This window comes from Hemitrygon akajei, chromosome 11 (genome assembly GCF_048418815.1).
Source record: "Hemitrygon akajei chromosome 11, sHemAka1.3, whole genome shotgun sequence".
NCBI classification, from domain to species: Eukaryota; Metazoa; Chordata; class Chondrichthyes; order Myliobatiformes; family Dasyatidae; genus Hemitrygon; species Hemitrygon akajei.
In genome coordinates this window covers 23,582,476-23,603,768 of record NC_133134.1, presented here as the reverse complement: position 1 = coordinate 23,603,768, position 21,293 = coordinate 23,582,476, and the positions used below count along the sequence as shown (strand labels likewise).

At 43.3% G+C, this 21,293-nt stretch overlaps 1 protein-coding gene across 5 annotated transcripts in view; it reads right to left on the bottom strand.

Moving 5' to 3' along the window:
* Positions 1 to 19,779, bottom strand: part of LOC140735405 (lysosomal dipeptide transporter MFSD1-like) — a 57,057-nt gene extending 37,278 nt beyond the window's left edge. Inside the window, exons 1-5 of one of the 5 annotated variants that reach the window (XM_073060434.1) lie at positions 19,526 to 19,779; positions 12,491 to 12,591; positions 4,870 to 4,979; positions 3,111 to 3,166; positions 1,113 to 1,256 (exon numbers count right to left, since the gene is read on the bottom strand). In XM_073060434.1, coding sequence (XP_072916535.1) covers positions 1,113 to 1,256; positions 3,111 to 3,166; positions 4,870 to 4,979; positions 12,491 to 12,591; positions 19,526 to 19,547 — 433 coding nt within the window. In that variant the 5' untranslated portion in view covers positions 19,548 to 19,779. Of the gene's footprint in view, positions 1 to 1,112; positions 1,257 to 3,110; positions 3,167 to 4,869; positions 4,980 to 12,490; positions 12,592 to 14,317; positions 14,435 to 15,474; positions 15,952 to 19,525 lie in introns of those variants that run through there. The other 4 variants (XM_073060433.1, XM_073060430.1, XM_073060432.1 and 1 more) reach the window with 4 other exon arrangements.
* Between the last annotated feature and the right edge of the window lie 1,514 nt (positions 19,780 to 21,293).

Sequence of the window (21,293 nt, the reverse complement as noted above, 5' to 3'; positions counted from 1 at the left end):
ATTTGGATAAGCACATAACAATTAAACTGGTAAAGTTTGTAGATGACAGAAAATTAGGGGGAGGGGCTGATAACATTCAGGCAACAAACAGAATCAATACAGTTAGATCTAAACAAAATCCAGACGTGGGCAGATAAATGGCAGATGAAATTTAATGTAAGTAAATGTAAAGTGTTTCATACAGGAAGAAGAAATAGTAGATATAAATATACAATGGGGGGTGGGTCTTGAGTTAGAAAGTGCACTGAATGAGAAGGATTCGGGCATCCTGGTAGACTCATCACTATCAACATCTCAACAATGTACAGAAGTGATTAAGAAGGCTAATAGGATGTTGGGCTATATTTATCAGTTGAGTTCAAGTCAAGAGACATACTCCTTAAACTACATAAGGCACTTGAGAGGCCACACCTTGAATACTATGTACAATTTTGATCTCCATATTGTGTGAGGGACGTGAAGGCACTGGAAAGAGTCCAGAGCAGGGCAACTAGACTTATTCCAGGTCTGCAGTGTAACAGCTATGAAGATAGATTGGAAGAATTAAATCTTTTTAGCCTAAGTAGACATAGAATGAGAGGAGACATGATAGAAGTGTTCAAAATTATTAAGGGTATAAGTAAAATGGATGACAGTTGCTACTTCAAAATTAATCCATCATCAAGGACACAAGGCCATAGGTGGAGGCTGGTTAATGTAGATTTAACATCAGGAAGTATTTCTTTATACAGTAAGTTGTAGACATATGAAACAAACTACCTAGTTGTGTAGTTGAGAGTAGTACCTTAGAGACTCTCCAATCTCAACTCGATAGTTATTTCAACACACTATGTGATTTGGAATTTGGCAAGCTTTGTTGGGCCAAATAGCCTGTTTTTGTCAAACACGTTCAAATGTTCTAAACTTTATAATATTCTTGGATAACTACAAATATCCAAGCTCTAATTTATCATCCAGTCCTTTAGGAAGGAAGCGGAAAAATCAACCCAAAAGAAAAGTAATTAAGATGCAGGACTGAATGAGTGAATAATTTTAACTCTTCAGAAAATCTGTACTAAGCTACTGACCATTCCTTGTCAGTCTGTTAACAACAGATTGAAACTGGTACTTACGATAGAATGACCCACTGCTTGAGCCAGCGAGAAACTGGCCAATGATCATCAATGGCAGTAGGTAACTGGTGCCTTTGAAATGGGATCCCAAAGCAAAGGTAGCCGAGCCCAGCATAATAATAAAGTAGGACAAGATGACAACAACTACAGGGGAAAACAAATAAAACTGTTTCAACAAAAGAACATCTCAGAGGATTTATTTCATTATTCAAGTTTCAAAAATTCAAAGTACATTTATTCTTAAAGAATTTATAAATTATACAATCTTGAGATTTGTTTGTTTATGGGTAGCCAGAAACCTGAAAGAACCCAATTAAGGAGGAAAAAATAAAAGACTAACAACTGAAATGCAAGGGAAAGGAAAGAAAACACAAGTCATACAAATAATTGAAGCAAACAATGTTTAAAAACTACAATCAATCAGCACATATTCCTGAACAACTGGGGTTTTTTTTAAGTGCTGGGAGATTATTTCATTCATTTACTATTTATTAAAAAGCCTTTTCCTAAATCATTTTTAAAATGATGGTGGACCCTTATCTTGATCTCTAACCTAATTTGGGAAAAAAAGCAGATTTTTCATATCAATTCTGGTTAATGTTGTACACATTCATTTAATTGACTCTAGAATAAAGGATTTGGACATTTTATTTGTCTTAGCTGATCTTTACGTATAGTTTCAATATTGTTATGCTTTCCTCCTTTCTCTCATAAGCAAGCTAGTTTGGTTTACTAAAATTCAACATTAGTGAATAATTCATTTTTAAAATTTATTTATTTAGATACAGCGCTGAATAGGCCCTCCCGTCCCTTCAAGCCGCGCCACCCAGCAATCCCCCAATTTAATCCTAGCCTAATCACGGGACAATTTACAATGACCAGTTAACTTACCAACGGGTGCATCTTTGGACTGTGGGAGGAAACCAGTGGAAACCAATGTGGTCACAGGGAGAACATAGAAACTCCTTATGGGCAGCAACGGGAATTGAACCTGGATCACCAGCACAGTAAAGTGTTCTGCTAAGCACTGAGCTGTCATGAGGAAAGGAAGAAAACTCGGCAAGAAATGGAGTCAATAATGTGCCCTGCTCCTTCTCTTAACTTCTTGGCCTCGAGGCCACTTGAGCATACCTGATACAACAGTGTGCTCAGTGCTGAGGGATCATTGCTTCTGAAATGATTTAACACCTTCAGAAAATGCCTTTGGAACCTAATAGCACCAACACACAAGAGGTTATGAGGAGAGGCTGTAAAACCCTGTTAAAGTTCAACAACATGCTTCTTTAATAATAAAGCATACACCATAAAACAACTTGGTTGATTAAATCATTCAATTAAAAGTAATAAGGCAGTATCTTTTGGGATTCATTTTAACATTTTTTGTGGATCATTCATAAGTTGATTTGTTATCTGTAGTAAGTTTTCACCTGAAGTCACTGTTGCTTGTAAAAATGGCAATTTATCTGTCCGTTCACACTAAAGGAAAAAAATTTAATGTCCCCTGAGAAAATCTCAAATCTGTACTGATAATTTGATTTATACCTGTACCTGGAAATATAGCACATTTTGTTTAGAAACTAGGTGATGGAAACTCCCAAAGTACTTAGAAGTATAAATTAATATTCTACAAACGTACTACTCAGGCATTTGTGTACTGGGCATTGCATCCAAAGTTCAGCTCCACTGAAGTCAATTAGCTCATGTGTTTAGGAGTTGTAGAACCTGATGGTTCTTAATATGTGCATACAGAAATATCTCATGCTTGTAATTTCTGATCGTGTTTATTAATGTCAATCTTAACTAGAGTCTTAACTGTACAATTTTACATAACATCTAATTCACTACACAATTGATCAAACACGTCATACAACTACCAATGCACTAATGCAGGCAGCATTCAGATAAACAAGATACACATTCTGCAGAAGGTGCGGAAGGAGGCTTTATTACTGTGCTGAGGACCTCTTTGTTTAAATTCATACTGTTCCTCATACTCACTGCAATTTCCCAGCTTGTCTGTGAAGAACCCAGCCAGTATCACCACCACAGCATTTCTAAAGGAGAGATGAAGTAAATAAATGAAAATGAATGATGAGGGCCTCAACTAAAATGTTAACAGTACATTTCCGACAATGGATGCAGCCGGAGCTGCTGAGCTCCTCCAGCATTGCTCCAGAATACAGCATCCGTAGACTCTTGTGTCTTGTGTATCCAAGAACTTTGTGCCTTTTAAGGTATTAATGCTGGAATGAACTCCAGCACATCCTCCTTTCTGCACCTTTGACTGAGGAGAACTATTTCCATCTTTGTAGTATGCCATAATTTAAATGCCTTACAATGGTATATTTTTGTGCCAATTGAACACAAGGTGTCATTCTCAGATATACAATTGGATTCACTCAAAACTAGAGCTCCTTATTATAATGGCGGAAACTAAGCCTTAGAGGTTGGTTAAAAAGGTTTCACAACACGTTCTTCCAGAAGATTCTCCTAGTTTGAGATATATACATAAGCATTACAAGCAGAAAATCCTAGATTATTTGCAAAGAGGGGCATAAATAGGATGTCTTCTATCCAGGGTTGGTGATTTAAGAACTAGAATGCATGGATATAAGAAGAGAGAAAAGATTTAATAGTAACCTGAGATACAATGTTTTTGTACACCAGAGGGTGGTTCACACATAGAAGGAGTTGCCAAAGGAAACATACATTAACACCATGTAAAATATACGTGGACGATTACATGGATGGGAACGGTTCAGCAGGATTTGGGCCAAAAATGGAAAGTGGTACTAGTTTAAATGGGCTTGGACTAGATGGGTTAAAGGGCCTCTTTCCATGCTCCAAGGCTCTATGACAACAGGGTATATAGACTGTCCTTGTTGTAGAAGAAGACAAAAACTAATTGAGAACACAAAGTACACTGCAGATGCTGTGGTCAAATCAACACGTACAAAAGCCGGATGAACTCTGTTGAAATGAGTAGTCAACGTTTCGGGCTGAGACCCTTCGTCAGGACTGAAGAAGGAGGGGGCAGGGGCCCCATAAAGAAGGTGGTGGGAGGGTGGAAAACTAATCAGAGGAAAGATCAAGGGGTGGGGGAGGGGAAGCAGGGAGGGGATAGGCTGGAGAGGTGAAGACGGAGTGAAAGAGGAAAGCACTATGGGTAGTAGAAGAAGGCAGAATCATGAGAGAGGTGATAGGCAGCTAGAAGAGGAGACACAGTGAAAGTGGGATGGGGGAAGGGAGAGGGAGGGAATTACCGAAAGTTGGAGAATTCGATGTTCATACCAAGGGGCTGGGTAGTCTTCATGGAAAGAGGCCCTTTAACCTTCTTTATGGGGCCCCTTCCCCCTCCTTCTTCAGTTAATTGGTCAAAAGGGTGTAATTGAGTGGCATTGGCTCATTGGGTTGGAAGAGCCAGTTACCGTGCTTTATCTCCAAAATAAAATAAAGATGTTTCAGAGAGAAGGTGCAAGAAAAACAGTCTGAAAAGTTATATAACAAGAAATTCCACAAATAAGGCCTTTACATAGAACCCCCTGTGGTGTTAAATGAAATTCACTAGGATTACCATACTCCATTTCTGGTTTGACAAGACTATTGGTAACTAGACTAATTTACTGATGATTTTGAAAGGGAGCAGGTGGGAATATAGGTCTGCACTGAAATTTATTACCAAGTTCAAAGCATAGGAACAGAGTAAAAATGAAGAGGGCATTATGGAAGAGTATATTCTGTTAAATAGGATACTTACGTCCATGCATAGGTAGCAAAGAGAAGGTTGAACTGCTCTGGGGTCATTCCCAATCCTTCCACACAATCTGCTGTCCCATTAGTCATGGTAGAATTAAAACAAGTGATATTCTGGAAAGGCACAGGTCACAACACAGTCAGGCAGAGACAACAGATTGAAATGTATCCAATAATTTTAAACTTTTCGTAACCAGGCTGCTTATCCATTCAGGATTTGTGACCAGTATCAATACATCATCATTAAATCCTCAAGCTCATTGGCTTTACACACAGAATTTCAGTTGTAAATTTACCAGCATTAACTCAAAAGAAATAAATGAAATCATTAAAAGGCGCTAAAGGTCTAGAAGACAAACTTACATTAAATTGACACTAAATGGGTAAGGGAAAGGCTATCTGATAATGTGAATAGTTTACTTTGTAACTTTTTGCTTTTAATATTGGGTTTTTTAATTACAATACAAATCAGCAAATTTTCTGATACTTGTTGACAAAGATGCGACCAAAGAGCTGCTCCCCAAAACAGTGTGGATTCTTCTCATTCTAGAAGTATCTAATGACAACACCAATAAAAATAGCCGGAATCAATACCAGTCACTTGTTCTTCGATTACCCCACTAAACCTTTGACTATCAATCAAGAGGGAATGTGAAGCAGACTCCTCAAATTCAGATGTCCACAGAAATTCACTTGCATTTTGCATTTGCTCAACAATAGAATGCAAGTCATGGCACAAGCCAAAGTGCTAACAACGAAACAATCTCAATGAACACGAGTGTCAAACAAACTTGTTGATGCTTTTCTCAATATTTCTTGTTGCAATGTTTCACCTCAATTCCAATTAGCTTCCCACATGTGTGGACCAAACTTTTAGAATCAATGTGAAACCATTCAACCTATGGTGACTACATTTTAGACCCAAGATCATCCAAACCTCACTAATCGAACTATTGTATGGAGACTATGTTAGTGTTATACTCTTGTATACTCTTATCTCAATTGATCTCTACTGTATCTCACTGTCCTTGGACAATAAAATATTATAGTAAGGCCTTGGAAACTATATAAAACGCTTACAAATTTCAAAAGTTCCTATCTGCAAAACCAGGCACTAATGATAGAATAAATCCTCATCTTTAAAGCTTTTTTTTCACCCTTTGGTTTATTGAGGAAAGAAGTATTTGGAGATCAATAATTCAAACCCTGCATAAAACATGGGAGCACAGATCTCTGCTTCTGGGCTATTAGAACAGGAAATTCATGTTATGGAAAACCTAATTTCATGAAATCCTCCAAATTCCATGTCAGGCTATGCAAATTAACATTAGTACCCTCTTGCATTCAAATATCCCTGGCATTCAATCTCTGGTCCATCACAAGCCAAAGTGGAGAACAACCACTTGGGATGGTTTAAAGAACCTTGAAACTATACATGAGGAGCACAAAACAGTCCAGCACAAGATATGGAAGGAGCGTACCACTTCACAAACCACCCACCCGCCTGCTCCATTAGCCACCTCCATTTGTGGAAGGGACCAAGGTTTCCATATTGGCCTCATTGGTCAACAATGAAGGAGAGAGAATGCTCATCATCCTTAATCCCAAAGAACTACCTGAAAGTATACAATGAGCCTCCAAAGGCTGTTACAGAATTTCAGTTTGTGCAGTTTCAAATGAGATGCAAAGCAGTAACATAGTAAATTGGTCACATCTCATAGTTGGCAACATCAATAGCATACCATGCAATTTGATCAACCCAAGTCTTACCACCTCAGCTAGTGGGTCATTCCAAGCATTAATCATTCTGAGTGATATAATTCTTCCCTGCATTTGCACAGTCATCTGTCACAACAAATCCACAGATTCACCACCCTCTGGCTGAAGAAATTTTTCTTCATCTCTGTTCTAAATGGACATCCTCTATTCTGAGACTGTGTCCCCTGGTCCCAGACACCTCCACTATAGGAAAATTTCTCTCCATATCCACTCTATAAAGGTCTTTCAATATTTGATAGGTTTCAATGAGATCTCTCCTCATTCTTCTAAATCCAGCGATAACAGTCCCAGGGACATCAAATGCTCCTCATATGTTAACCTTTTCATTACTGAGATAATTTCTGTGAACCTCCTCTGGACCTTCTCCAATACTAGCACATTCTTTCTTAGATTATGGGCCCAAAACTGTTCACAATACTCCAAGTGCTGTCTGACCAGTGTCTTATGAAGCCTCAGCATTACATCCTTACTTTTGCATCCTAGTCCTCTCGAAACAAATGCTAACATTGTGTCCCTTACCACCAACTTAACCTGCAAGACTTCCAAATCCCTTTGCACCTCTGATTTTTGAAGTTTCTCCCAATTAAAAAATAGTCCATGCCTTTATTCCTTCTACCAAAGTGCATGACAGTGCACATCCCTATATTATATTTCATCCTCCACTTCTTTGCACATTTTCCAAGCTGTCCATGTCCTAAAGCAGATTCCCTGGTTCCTCAACACTACATGCCCCTCTACCTATCTTCGTATGGTGAGTAAACTTGGCCACAAAGCCACCAATTCCTTCATCAAAATCATTGACATACGAGATAAGAGGCTGAACCTGCGGCACACCACAAATCACTGGCAGCCAACCAGAAAATTCCTCTTTGTTCCCACTCTTTGCCTTCCGCCATGAAATTCTCCATGACTATTGCATCAATGTCTTTTTTTTAAATCTCCCATTGTAATTTGTAGCCCACATCCTGGCTACTGTTTGGAGGCCTGTATATAACTCCATCAGAGTCTTTTCATATGTGCAGTTTCTTAAGTATAGAACATAGAATAGTACAGCACAGTACAGGCTCTTCAGCGCACAATGTTGTGCTAACCCTTAAATCCTGCCTCCCATATATCCCCCCACCTTAAATTCCTCCATATACCTGTCTAGTAGTCGCTTAAATTTCACTAGTGTATCTGCCTCCACCACAGACTCAGGCAGTGCATTCCATGCACCAACTACTCTCTGAGTAAAAAACCTTCCTCTAATATCCTCCTTGAACTTCCCACCCCTTACCTTAAAGCCATGTCCTCTTGTATTGAGCAGTGGTGCCCTGGGGAAGAGGTGCTGGCTGTCCACTCTATCTATTCCTCTTAATATCTTGTATACCTCTATCATGCCTCCTCTCATCATCCTTCTCTCCAGAGAGTAAAGCCCTAGCTCCCTTAATCTCTGATCATAATGCATACTCTCTAAACCAGGCAGCATCGTGGTAAATCTCCTCTGTACCCTTTCCAATGCTTCCACATCCTTCTTAGTGAGGCAACCAGAACTGGACACAGCACTCCAAGTGTGGCCTAACCAGAGTGTTATAGAGTTGCATCATTACATCGCGTCTCTTAAACTCTATCCCTCGACTTATGAAAGCTAACACCCCATAAGCTTTCTTAACTACCCTATCTACCCATGAGGCAACTTTCAGGGATCTGTCGACATGTACCCTCAGATCCCTCTGCTCCTCCACACTACCAAGTATCCTGCACTTTACTTTGTACTCTACCTTGGAGTTTGTCCTTCCAAAGTGTACTACCTCACACTTCTCTGGGTTGAACTCCATCTGCCACTTGCATCTGCAATCTTCAACAATCCTCTACACTATCCACAACACCACCAACCTTTGTGTCATCTGCAAACTTGCCAACCCACCCTTTTACCCCTCACATCCAGGTCATTAATAAAAATCACGAAAAGTAGGGGTCCCAGAACCAATCCTTGTGGGACACCACTAGTCACAACCCTCCAATCTGAATGTATTCCCTCCACCACGAACTTCTGCTTTCTGCAGGCAAGCCAATTCTGAATCCACCCGGCCAAACTTCCCTGGATCCCATGCCTTCTGACTTTCTGAATAAGCCTACCATGTGGAACCTTATCAAATGCCTTACTAAAATCTATATAGATCACATCCACGGCACTACCCTCATCTATATGCCTGGTCACCTCCTCAAAGAACTTTAACAGGTGTGTTAGACACGATCTGCCCTTCACAAAGCCACAATGACTGCCTCTGATCAGACCATGATCCTCTAAATGCCCATAGATCTTTTCTCTAAGAATCTTTTCCAACAACTTTCCCACCACAGACATAAGGCTCACTGGTGTATAATTACCCGGACTATCCCTAATACCTTTTTTGAACAAGGGGACAACATTCACCTCCCTCCAATCCTCCGGTACCATTCCCGTGGACAACGAGGGCATAAAGATCCTAGCCAGAGGCTCAGCAATCTCTTCCCTCGCCTCGTGGAGCAGCCTGGGGAATATTCCATCAGGCCCCAGGGACTTATCCGTCCTAATGTATTTTAACAACTCCGACAAATCCTCTCCCTTAATAACAACATGCTCCAGAACTTCAACCTCACTCATATTGTCCTCACTGTCATCAAGTTCCGTCTCATTGGTGAAACCTGAAGAGAAGTATTTATTGAGGACCTCGCTCATTTCCACAGCCTCCAGGCACATCTTCCCAACTTTATCTCTAATTGGTCCTACCTTCACTCCTTTTGTTCTTCACATAATTGAAGAATGCCTTGGGGTTTTCCTTTACCCTACTCACCAAAGCCTTCTCATGCCCTCTTCTTGCTCCCCCAGCCCCTTCTTAAGCTCCTTTCTTGCTACCCTATATTCCTCAATAGCCCCATCTGATCCTTGCTTCCTAAACTTCATGTATGCTGCCTTCTTCCACATGACTAGATTTTCCACCTTACTTGACACCCATGGTTCCTTCACCCCACCATACTCTATCTTCCTCAATGGGACAAATTTATCCCTAACATCCTGCAAGAGATCCCTAAACATCGACCACGTGTCCATAGTACATTTCCCTGCAAAAACATCATCCCAATTCACACCCGCAAGTTCTAGCCTTATAATTTGCCCTTCCCCAATTAAAAATGTTCCTGTCCTCTCTGATTCTAAACTTTTCCATGATAATGCTAAAGGCCAGGGAGCAGTGGTCACTGTCTCCTAGATGCTCACCCATTGAGAGATCTGTGACCTGACCCGGTTCGTTACCTAATACTAGATCCAGTATGGCATTCCCCCTAGTCAGCCTGTCAACATACTGTGACAGGAATCCATCCTGGACACACTTAACACACTCTGCCCCATCTAAACAATTGGAACTAATCAGGTGACAATCAATATTAGGGAAGTTAAAGTCACCCATGATAACAACCCTGTTATTTTTGTACCTTTCCAAAATCTGCCTCCTAATCTGCTCTTCAGTGTCTCTGCTGCTACCAAGGGGCCTACAGAATACTCCCAATAGAGAACTGCTCCCTTCCTGTTCCTGACTTCCACCCATACTGACTCAAAAGAGGATCCTGCTACGTTACCCACCTTTTCTGTAGCTGTAATAGTATCCCTGATCAGTAATGCCACCCCTCCTCCCCTTTCCCCCCTCTATCCCTTTTAAAACACTGAAATCCGGGAATATTGAGAATCCATTCCTGCCCTGGTGCCAGCCAAGTCTCTGTAACGGTCACTACATCATAATTTCATGTATGTATCCAAGCTCTCAGTTCATCACCTTTGTTCCTGATGCTTCTTGCATTGAAGTACACGCACTTTATCCCTTCTACCTTACTAGCTTTACACCCTTTATTCTGCTTCTCTTTCCTCAAATCCTGTTTATATGTTAGATCTGGCTTTACTCCATGCACTATACTTGCTGTTCTTGCATGACCTTTATCCTCCTTCGCCTCACTATCTGCTGTAATGCTCTGGTTCCCCTCCCCCTGCAAATCTAGTTTAAACCGCACCCCCCCCCCCCCCCCCCCCCGGAGCAGCACTAGCTAACCTTCCCGCAAGAATATTAGTCCCCCTCCAGTTCAGGTGCAACCCGTCCCGTCAGAACAGTTCCCACTTTCCCTCGAACAAGGCCCAATTGTTCAGAAACATGAAGCCCTCCCTCCTAAACCAACTGCTTAGCCACAAGGTGGCTAATATACCCACAAGGATTCTACACCTTCCAATCCTATGTCACCTAAGGATTTGATTTCATTTTTATCAATAGACCTACCCCACCCACTCTGCCTACCTGACTGTCCTTTCAATACAATATGTATTCTTGGATGTTAAACTCCCAACTATGATCTTCTTTCATCCATGACTCTGATGTCCACAACCTCATTCGTGCCAACCTCCAACTGCACTACAAGATCATCTACCTAAATCCATATACGGCGTGCGTTCAAACCTTCAGTCCTGTATCCATCACCGTCTTTGATTTTCACCCTCTGTTACACTTTAACTCATCCTACTCACTACAATTCTGCCCTATCATCTGCCTGTCCTTCCTGACAGTTACAGTACACACTGCATAGAGTTGTATATCAACTGCCCCACCCTCAGCCCTATCATTCTAGTCTCTAACCCCCTACCAGATTAGTTTAAACCCTACCCTGCAGCTCAGGCAAACCTGCCTGCAAGGATATTGGTCCCTCTCAAGTTTAGGTGTCACCTGTCATTTTTATGCAGGTCATATTTATACCAGAAGAGATCCCAATGATCCAGAAATCTGAAACCCTACCCTTTGCACGAACTCTTTAGCCATGCATTCATGTGCCAAATCATTCTATTCTTAGCCTCAATGATGCATGACACAGGCAGCAGTCCAGAGATTACTATGCTCGAGCTCCTGCTTTTCAGCTTTCTACCTAACTCCCTAGATTCTCCCTTCAGGACATCATCCCTTTTCCTTCATATGTCGTTGGTACCAATATGCACCATGACTTTCAGCTCTTCAGTCTCCCTCTGTTGAATGTTGTGGACCTGATCCTGGCACCTGGGAGGCAATTTACTATCCAGGTGTCTCTTTCCTGTCCACAGAGTCTGCTCTCTGCTCCTCTAATTATGGAATCCCTTCTGCACTCCTCTCACCCCTTCCCTTCCATTTTCTGAGCCACAGAGACAGACTCAGTGCCAGAGATCAGGTCACCACAGTGTTCCCCTGAGAGGTTGTTCCTGAACAGTATCCAAAGTGGTAATCTTATTATTGAGGGAAACGTCCTCAGGGATACTCTGCACTCTCTGCCTTTTTCCTTTGCCTCCCATGACAATCACCCAGGAACTTGCCTCTTATAACTTAGGGTGACTACCACCCTGTAGCTCCTATCTATCAACTCCTCATTTTGTCGTATGAGCCGAAGGTCATCCAGCTAGAGCTAGAGCTCGGTGCACTTTGTGCAGATGTAGTTATCAGGGAGAATGGGGATCTCCCAAAGTTCACACATCTCACACTCGGAGCACACCACTAACTCTGGACCCATCCTCAGCAAACTAGCTATGCATTAACAGAAGGAAAAACAACTTCTGAGAAATTTACTTAAAACCTCTGCCACTACTTGCCCAAGATTGTTCTTGATTAAGCTTCTTGAGCCAAAGCCTGACTATCTAACACAGTCCACTCACACTTGTTGTGTGACTTCTTGCTCTGAATATTTCAGAGCAAGTTGCAGAATACTAGATACAAAAGGCAAGACAGTGTTGTGCCTTGGACAAATACACAGGATTCCAACATAGGCAAATTACTTGCAGAAACTGGATATTTACATACTACTGCACTGGGCATTTCAGTACTCACCCCCTGGAACTTGTCCTGAAGCACACTGGGAATTTCAAAGTAGAAGCAGGAAGCAAACCCCGGCAGACAGTTGAAGAATAGTAACAAGAACCTGTAATAGGCTTAAGTGGGAAAGATGTGTAAGAAGATTCAGAATGAAGAGAAGGAATATTAATATTAACATTTTACTAACAGTTATACAAAAATTAAACATGTTCCACAATAAACAAAAACAAAACACTTACAGAAAATGCTGGAAAAACTCAGTAAGTTCTTATCTACCATCTAGGCACTAAAGAGTTTTCTGAAATAAGTACTAACCTTCCAGCTATTTGCCCTTTTCTTATCATGTGTCTGTAGGGCAAGTTTATTTTATAGCACTTTTCAAACACAAGGCAGTTCAAAGTTCTTTACAAACAACAAGATATAAAAGTCAAACATCAAATTTCAGAGAATAGAAAGAATAAAATCACACAAAAATAGATTTGATAAATATATTTCAAAAATAATAAAAGTTACATAGCAGGATATTCTAATTAAAAGCTTACAGAGAAAAGAAAGCTTTAAGCCTCGATTTAAAGAGCTTAATGTTGGGACAGTCTTCAGATCCTCTGTAAGGTTATTCCAGATATGTGGAGCATTGTAACTAAAAGCTGCTTGATCGTGTTGAGTTTTGACCCCAGAGACGGTAAAGAAAGACGACCTGAGAGCTCGGGATGGTTCATAATGGAACAAGAGATTAGAGATGTATTTTGGCCCTAGACCATTCAGTGCTTTATAAACCAGTAGTAATATTTAAAAGTGCTATTAGTACTCACACTGTTTATTACCTGATCCGTCTCAAACAAATTCCATATCTTCCTTTGTCTTGTAACTCAGTCTTCCCCCAGAACTCTGCTTTCAAAACTGACACCTCTCCATTCTTCCCTAGTTCTCAGGAATCATCGCTAATCTGAAAGTTTAACTGCTTTCCTTATCCACATATGCTGCTTGACTAGCTGATTTTCTCCAGTAGTTTTCCTTTGCAAATGCATTATTTCTCGCACATGGAATAATTTTTCCTTAGCATTTGAAAAGAATGCGAACTATGATTTTATAGTGCTGTGAGACAAAAGTGTATATTTGCAACACCAACAATGTTATGATTGGGCCCTTCAGAATCAGAATTCAATTGTTGTCTTTCCCTTAATCTAACACAACACTCCAGAATCTTCAATTATTGGGAATGCATCAACACTCCATGCTCAAATGGGAAATAAAATCCACCCCATAAAAATATTACCAATCTCTTTCTGACAGGTCTCAATTCTCTGGAATCCAGCTGCTAACTGAGAGTCAATCACAGCAAAGAATTTTTACAAAGGTGAAACCAGAAAGCAGTCCTTAATTAAAATTATACAAAATAGTAAATAAACATTGTCATTTGCATTACCAGAGAGTAGAAATCTGTGCATCATAAACACACATTACTAAATATTTACTTCATCACTGTAATTAAGGAGATTACAATCAATCTTCATAAATGTAGTTCCTTTAGATGCTAGAAAGTTTGATTGGTGAACACCTTAGTATGTAATGACAATGCTCTAGAATCTCAAGCAATTAAGTGGAGAATCCACGGGGTATTTTATACTGGGATAGTTTGTAAAAACCTAAATTGCGATTATAAATTCATCAGATTGAGTTGATTAACATAGCACTAGGACCACCACTGACTCTCGCGTTCAGACCACCACTGGGCAGAAACTCCCGTGACCCCGAAGTGGCGGAACTTTTATCACCCAGTCTGAGCTGACATTCCAAGCCCACACTGGATGTTTTGGTGATGAGGTAGAACAACTGGCTTACCTGGTAAATCTCCTCGATAGACAACCACTCCGCCTGTTCAACGCTTTACGGGTGCAAGGATATCCTGCAGCCTAACCCTTTCAACATTTCTTTGCAAAGATAAGGAGAGTTTTTGATCTTCCAAACCGGAGTCAGGAGAAAGTCCATCGACTCCTGGACCTGCACCAAGGCAGAGGCCCTATGCAGTCATGCTTGCTGGAGTGACGGGATGGAACGAGAGATCTCTCATCAATGCCTTCAGTCGCGGACTGACCACAGGGGTCCGACACGAGATCGCTGTCCGTGACGAGCAGGATAGTCTGGATGGCCCGAGTAATCTGGCTATTCGAATTGACGACCGGGCAGCTGAGTGGCGCAGGGTAAGAATGTCTCAAGCTTCCCACTCACCGTCTGATCACAGTGTTTCCTCACCTTCTCCCTGATTACCCAGCGCTCAGCAAGTGGGAAGCATGCGCTTATCTCAGGACGAACGGGATCGACACAGGAGAACAGGTTCCTGTCTCTATTGATGCACCATCAATAACTCTGAGACGTGGGTTAAGGTAGGCTTTTATTGGCTGGAAGAAAGCACAAGCAGCAAGTGACCATCACACAACATCCTGGAGACTGAGGAAGGGTCTGTGGCTCCAATCGCCTTTATACCGGGGTCTGTGGGAGGAGCCACAGGAGCAGTCAGCGGGGGGGGGGGGGGGCGTGTCCAGACAGGTATATTTAGTACACCACATCTATGAAGGTGATCCAGGACATTTCTGAGCGTCTTGTCTCAACCGTACAGTAAAAGAGAATACCCGTCAGTGGGGAGAGAAGTTTTGACGGGTCGGTTCTCTCTGCATTCAGCTTCCCCTCATTGTGTAATGCTCGCAGCTTCCTTGCTCGGACCCATGAACTTCAGGCATTTGTCGACCCCGGTGCCGCTGGGAATCTCATGTCCCCAAGAATGATGGCAATCTCCGTCTCTGCATCGATTATCGGCCCCTAAACAATATTTCTGTGAGGCACCGCTACCCTCTTCCCCTGCTTGCCTCTGCGTTCGAACATCTCCAGGGAGCAATCATATTTTCCAGAATTGATCTGCGCAATGCTTGTTATCTGTTTGGTATCAGAGAAGGATGTGAGTGAAAGACAGTTTTCAATACTTCACTGGCCACTATGAATACCTTGTCATGCTCATTGGTCTGGCCAACGCCTCTGTTGGTTTTCAGACCCGAGTTAACGATGCGCTCAGAGACATCTGTAGAATCAGTTCGTATTTGTGCGTTTGGACGATATTCTTATGGATTCTCGCTCTCATCAGGAATACATCCGGCACGTCCGGCGGCTCCTCGAGGATAACCTGTACGCTAAGCCAGAGTAGTGCGAGTTGCATAAAGACCAGGTGTCGTTTGGGACTATATTCTTACCCCATCCAGTGTTCAAATGGAGCCAAGAAAATTTCAGGCGGTTACGGAACGGCTCAAAGTATCTACAGTCAAACACGTCCGGGGCTTCATGGGCTTTGCGAACTTTAACCGCCGCATCATCCGGAATTTCATCTCTGCGGCGGCTCCTAAAAGTGCACACACCAGGAAGACATCTGCAAGATCCCATTGGACAAATGATGCCGATCAAGCATTTTCCGAACTAAGGCGACGTTTCATCACAAACTCGGTCCTTCGACACCCAGACCCATCAGCTGACCAGGAGATTGATGTGGAGATCCTGCTGCGGAACAACTGATCCAGCACTACAACCGCTGCTGGAGACGAGCCGGAGCTTCTCTGCTGCGCGCTTGGAGACAACGTACCCAGCGGGCTGATCGGCTCCGCCGGCAGGCGAGGCCTTTCAAGCCAGGAGAGGAGGTCCGGTTGGCGTCAAGGGATCTTCCCCTGAAAGCCAGGAGCCGCTTCAGTGTCTCTTTTTCCGCACTTGCGCCATACCCAAATGCCCTGACACTTACAAACTTGAATCACAGTACCGCGCCGTGGGTAATCGGCTTGGGTTCAATCGATAATGTAACTACAGAAGTTTGTTAGTGTTCGGTAACAGATCAACCCTCCTCGACCTTTAAGAAAGTAAAGATGCTGATGTGAATTCTTCTCGTTGTGGAACACTGCAAAGATCACAATTTGCGAACAGTCCATTGGATTAAAGATGAAGCAAGATCTACGCAAGAAATCTGTCAGGGAGGAATTGCCGCAAACACGGTAGATTTGTAAAAGCCTGCCCGATAACCTAAACTGGGCTCAGATCCCACACGCAAATCCATCACAGGTAGGGCTTTCAAAAACAAGAGAAAATCTGCAGATGCCGGAAATCAAAGCAACGCACACACACAAAATGCTAGAGGAACTCAGCAGGCCAGGCACTTGAAAGTATGGAAAAAAGTACAGTCGACGTTTCGGGCCGACACCCTTTGGCAGGACGGCAGCAAAAAAAGATGAGAAATAGATTTAAAAGGTGGAGGGAGGGGAGAGAGAATTACAGGAAGAGAGAGTTACAAGATGATAGGTGAAACCGGGAGGGGATGGGATGAAATAAAGAGCTGGGAAGATGTTTGGCGAGATACAGAGCTAGGGAAAGCAGGGGACAGAAGGAAGAAAAGGTGAAGGAGCACTAGAGGGAGGCGATTGACAGGCAAGGAAATGAGAAGAGACAGGGAAAAGGGAATGGGGAATGGTGAAGCGGGGGGGGGGGGCATTATCGGAAGTTCGAGAATTCAGTGTTCATGCCATCAGGTTAGAGGCTATCCAGGCGTTGTTTTTCAACTTGAGTGTAGCCTCATCGCGACAGTAGAGGGGGCTGTGGATAGACATATCAGAATGGGAATGGGAAGTGGAATAACAATTGGTTGCCACTGGGAGATCCCGCTTCTGCTGCTGGTCGAAGCGATGTCCCAATCGAGGTCGGGTCTCACCGATATACAGGAGGCCTCAACAGGCACAGTATATGACCCATACAGACTCAGGGATCCCTCCCTAAGTGACTCCCTTGTCAATTGGTCGCTTCCCACCAATCTCCCTCCTGGCACTTACCCTTACAAGCGAAACAAGTGCGACATCTGCCCCTACACCTCCTCCCTCACTACCATTCAGGGCCCCAAACACTCCTGCCAGGTGAGGTGTCACTTCACCCTAGAGTCTGTGCCCCCCTTCACCATTGTCCCTCTCTCAGTTTATCTCCTTGCCTGCCCATCGCTTCCCTCTGGTGTCCCCCCCACTTTCTTTCTTTCATGGCCTTCTGACCTCTCCTATCAGACTCTCCCTTCTCCAGCCCCATATTTCTTTCACCAATCAAATTCACAGCTCTTTACTTCATCCCTCCCCCTCCCGGCTTCACCTATCACCTTGTGCCCCCTACCCCACCACCACCACCACCTTTTAAATCTACCCCTCATCTTTTTTTCCTCCAGTCCTGCGGAAGGGCCTCGGCCTAAAAAGTCGACTGAACTTTTTATCCATCGATGCTGCCCAGCCTGCACAGTTCTTCCAGCATTTTGTGTATCTTACAACTTTTCACATTTTGCAGTCCCCAGCCTTCCCTATTACAAGTTGAGACACATCTGATTATGCAGAATGTGATTTTACATCGTAATCTTCAAAACCTTTCCATGTTTACTGCATTGAGACTGACTGAAATCACAGCGCAGACACAAACAATGAATTAAACGTCTCTTGTACTGAGCAGTTCGGCCACCAAAGTACATAGAGTTATGGTCAATTTTCAATTAGATGGCCAAAGATTAACATTCGTGTAAAAACACAAAATGCTGGCAGAACTCAGCAGGCCAGACAGCGTCTATGGGAGGAGGTAGTGACGACGTTTCGGGCCGAAACCCTTCATCAGGAGTGAAGTAACATGGGATAGTCGAGGGGGGATAAGAAGTGGGAGGGGGGATGAAGTAGAGAGCTGGGAAGTGATAGGCTGGAGGGAAATGAGCTGGGGGGGAAGGTGGAGAATTATGGGAAATAAAAGAGAAAGAAAGGTAGGGCTGGGGGGAGATTATAGTGAGGGGGGAAAAGAGAGAGAAAGAGAACCAGACTAAAATTATAGATAGGGATGGGGTAAGGGGGGGGGGTAGGGGTATCAACGGAGGTCTGTGAGTTGGACGTTCATGCCGGCAGGAAGGAGGCTACCTAGGCGGGAGATAAGGTATTGCTCCATCGAACTGCGTGTGGCCTCATCTTGACGGTAGAGGAGGCCATGGACAGACTTGTCGGAGTGGGAGTGGTCTGTGGAATTGAAGTGTGTGGCCACAGGGAGATCCCGCCATTGCTGGAGGACTGAGCGCCAGTGTTCGGCGAAACGGTCTCCCAGTCTGCAGCAGGTCTCCCCAATGTATAAATGGCCACATCGGGAGCACCGGATACAGTATAATCACCCCAGTTGACTCACAAGTGAAGAGGTGCCTCACCTGAAAGGACTGTCTGGGGCCTGGGATGGTGGTGAGGGAAGAAGTGTGGGGGCAGGTGTAGCACTTCTTCCATTTGCAGGGATAAGTGCCTGGAGGGAGGTCGGTGGGGAGGGATTGGGGGGGGGGGTGAATGGACAAGGGAGTCGCGTTGGGAGCGATCCCTGCGAAAAGCTGAGAGTGGGGGTGGGGGGGAGAAGATGTGGCTGGTGATGGGATCCCGTAGGAGGTGGCGGAAGTTACGGAGGATTATACGTTGGATCTGTAGGCTGGTAGGGTGATAGGTGAGGACCAGGGTGACTCTATCCCTGGTGGGCTGAGGAACACAGTTGTGTGTTCCTTATGTAAAATGACACAACCAAAACGTTATCTTAATATTCTTTGTTTTTAACATACATGTAACGTACATATAACATGTAATTCCAACTACACTTTGGCTTAGCTAGTATAATCTTAGTCTTTCTTTGGCGTATTTACTTCGATTTGTACTTCAGGGAGCGCGAAGCGCAGAAACAAATATCACTGTGATGATTGTACGATCTAGTATCAATTGTTTGGTGACAATAAAGTAAAGTATCAAGTAAGTATGTTAGATCAAAAGAATTCATTCTAGCGCTTAATCTAATCCCCAGTCAGGACGAGCAACAGTCCAATACAGCGGAGGGGCCAATACCTCTGCACAGAATCCCAGTGACAGATTCGGTGTAGCTCAAACGAGCGATACCCTTCATCACACTGTCTGACTGAGAAACTTCACGGCACAGAAAGAGATCAGTCTATCCGACTACCAGACAGAAACATCTGAACATTTCAATACTGACCTCTTTCTGCCGGCTGAGCCATGTTGGAGAACCTGCTCCGTTCGCGAAGACGGATTTGACACGAATCCGAGTGTTCCGGTATTTGTTTTCAGTCTCAGACGCAGGCGTCCTTGCACTGCTGAGCGCGACAGCTGACGACATCGCCGGGAACAACACGGAAGTAATGTTCGTTTTGGAAATCTGTTCCAAAAGACAAACGGAAGTCTGTTCGTGAAGTTCTGGAGGAACTCAGCAGGCCAGGCAGTATCTATGGAAGAGAGTATCGTCGACTTTCCGGGCCGAGACCCTTCGTCAGATGCTGCCTGGCCTGCTGAGTTCCTCCAGCATTTTATGGAAGAGAGTATCGTCGACTTTCCGGGCCGAGACCCTTCGTCAGATGCTGCCTGGCCTGCTGAGTTCCTCCAGCATTTTATGGAAGAGAGTATCGTCGACTTTCCGGGCCGAGACCCTTCGTCAGATGCTGCCTGGCCTGCTGAGTTCCTCCAGCATTTTGTGTGTGTTGCTTGGAAACGTCTGCCAGCGTCTGCAGATTTTCTCTCGTTTTATAAAAGACAGCTCAGCGGATTGCCGATGTGAAGTGCCGGATGTTTCGAACATAGTTTTTCTTTTTCATTAATATTGCAATCTTGACAAGGTGCGGTTAGAATGAGAATTGATAATTGTTGTCAGATGCCTGTTAGAAAAGGAAGTTGTAACTTACTAACTTACAATATGGCAGACAGAATTGTGATTTGACTCGAGGGTAACTTTTACCTTAAAGCCGACTGGATCGTTAATGTTTTGTGGCTGTGTCACATAGTAAATCATTGCAATATGTTGCGTTGTGCTTGAACGTTAAGTGACTATTGAACTAGGTGGCTCGGCAGGTAGTTGAGAAGGGTTTTCTGTAAGATTTAGCTGGACTATCCTGTCCCACATTGATACGATCTTAGCGGGGATGAGGGCACTTATTTCTTCTAGAACAAAGATTTGCCAAAAAAAAAATCAGAAATGGGTAGAATGGTTTTTAGATCATAGAACAGTACAATACAGAACAGGCTCAAGGATGAAAGAAAATTGGAGGGCTATTGGGAGGAAAGGGTTTTCGAGTAGCGTCATGGAAAAGTGCAGCAGAGAACAAGCCCTTCGGCCCATCTAGTCCATGCTGAAACACAAACTGTCTAATCCAATTGATCACCACTAGGACTATTGCCTTCTATACCTCTACCATCCAGGTACCTATCCAAACTTTTCTTAAACGTTGAAATCAAACTCACCTGTACCATTTGCGCTGGCAGCTCGTGGAGTCCCTGACTGAACAAGATTCCCCTCATGTTCCCCTTAAACTTCTCATCTTTCATCCTTAACCCATGACCTCTGGTTGCAGTCCCACTCAACCCCAGTGGAAAAAGCCTGCTTGAATTAACCTATCCATACCCCTCGTTATTTCTATTACTCTATCAAATGCCCTCTCAATCTTCTACGTTCCAAGGAATAAAGTACCAACCTATTCAATCTTCCTTTATAACACAGGTCCTCTGGACTGGGCAACATCCTTATAAATATTCTCTGTACTCATTCAACCTTGTTTACACACTTCTTTAAGTATCCACAATGACACAGACTGACACATTGCAAAGGACGAGTTTTATGTGTTGAATGATTCAATCATCATGGAGAACAATTGGTCAAGTTTGCTTTCCTGCTTCTCAGGCAGGAGGGGAGGCATGAATGCTACAAGTACATATGTGGATCTCAGGAAATTAACATTGTGATATGTTCCTAAGCA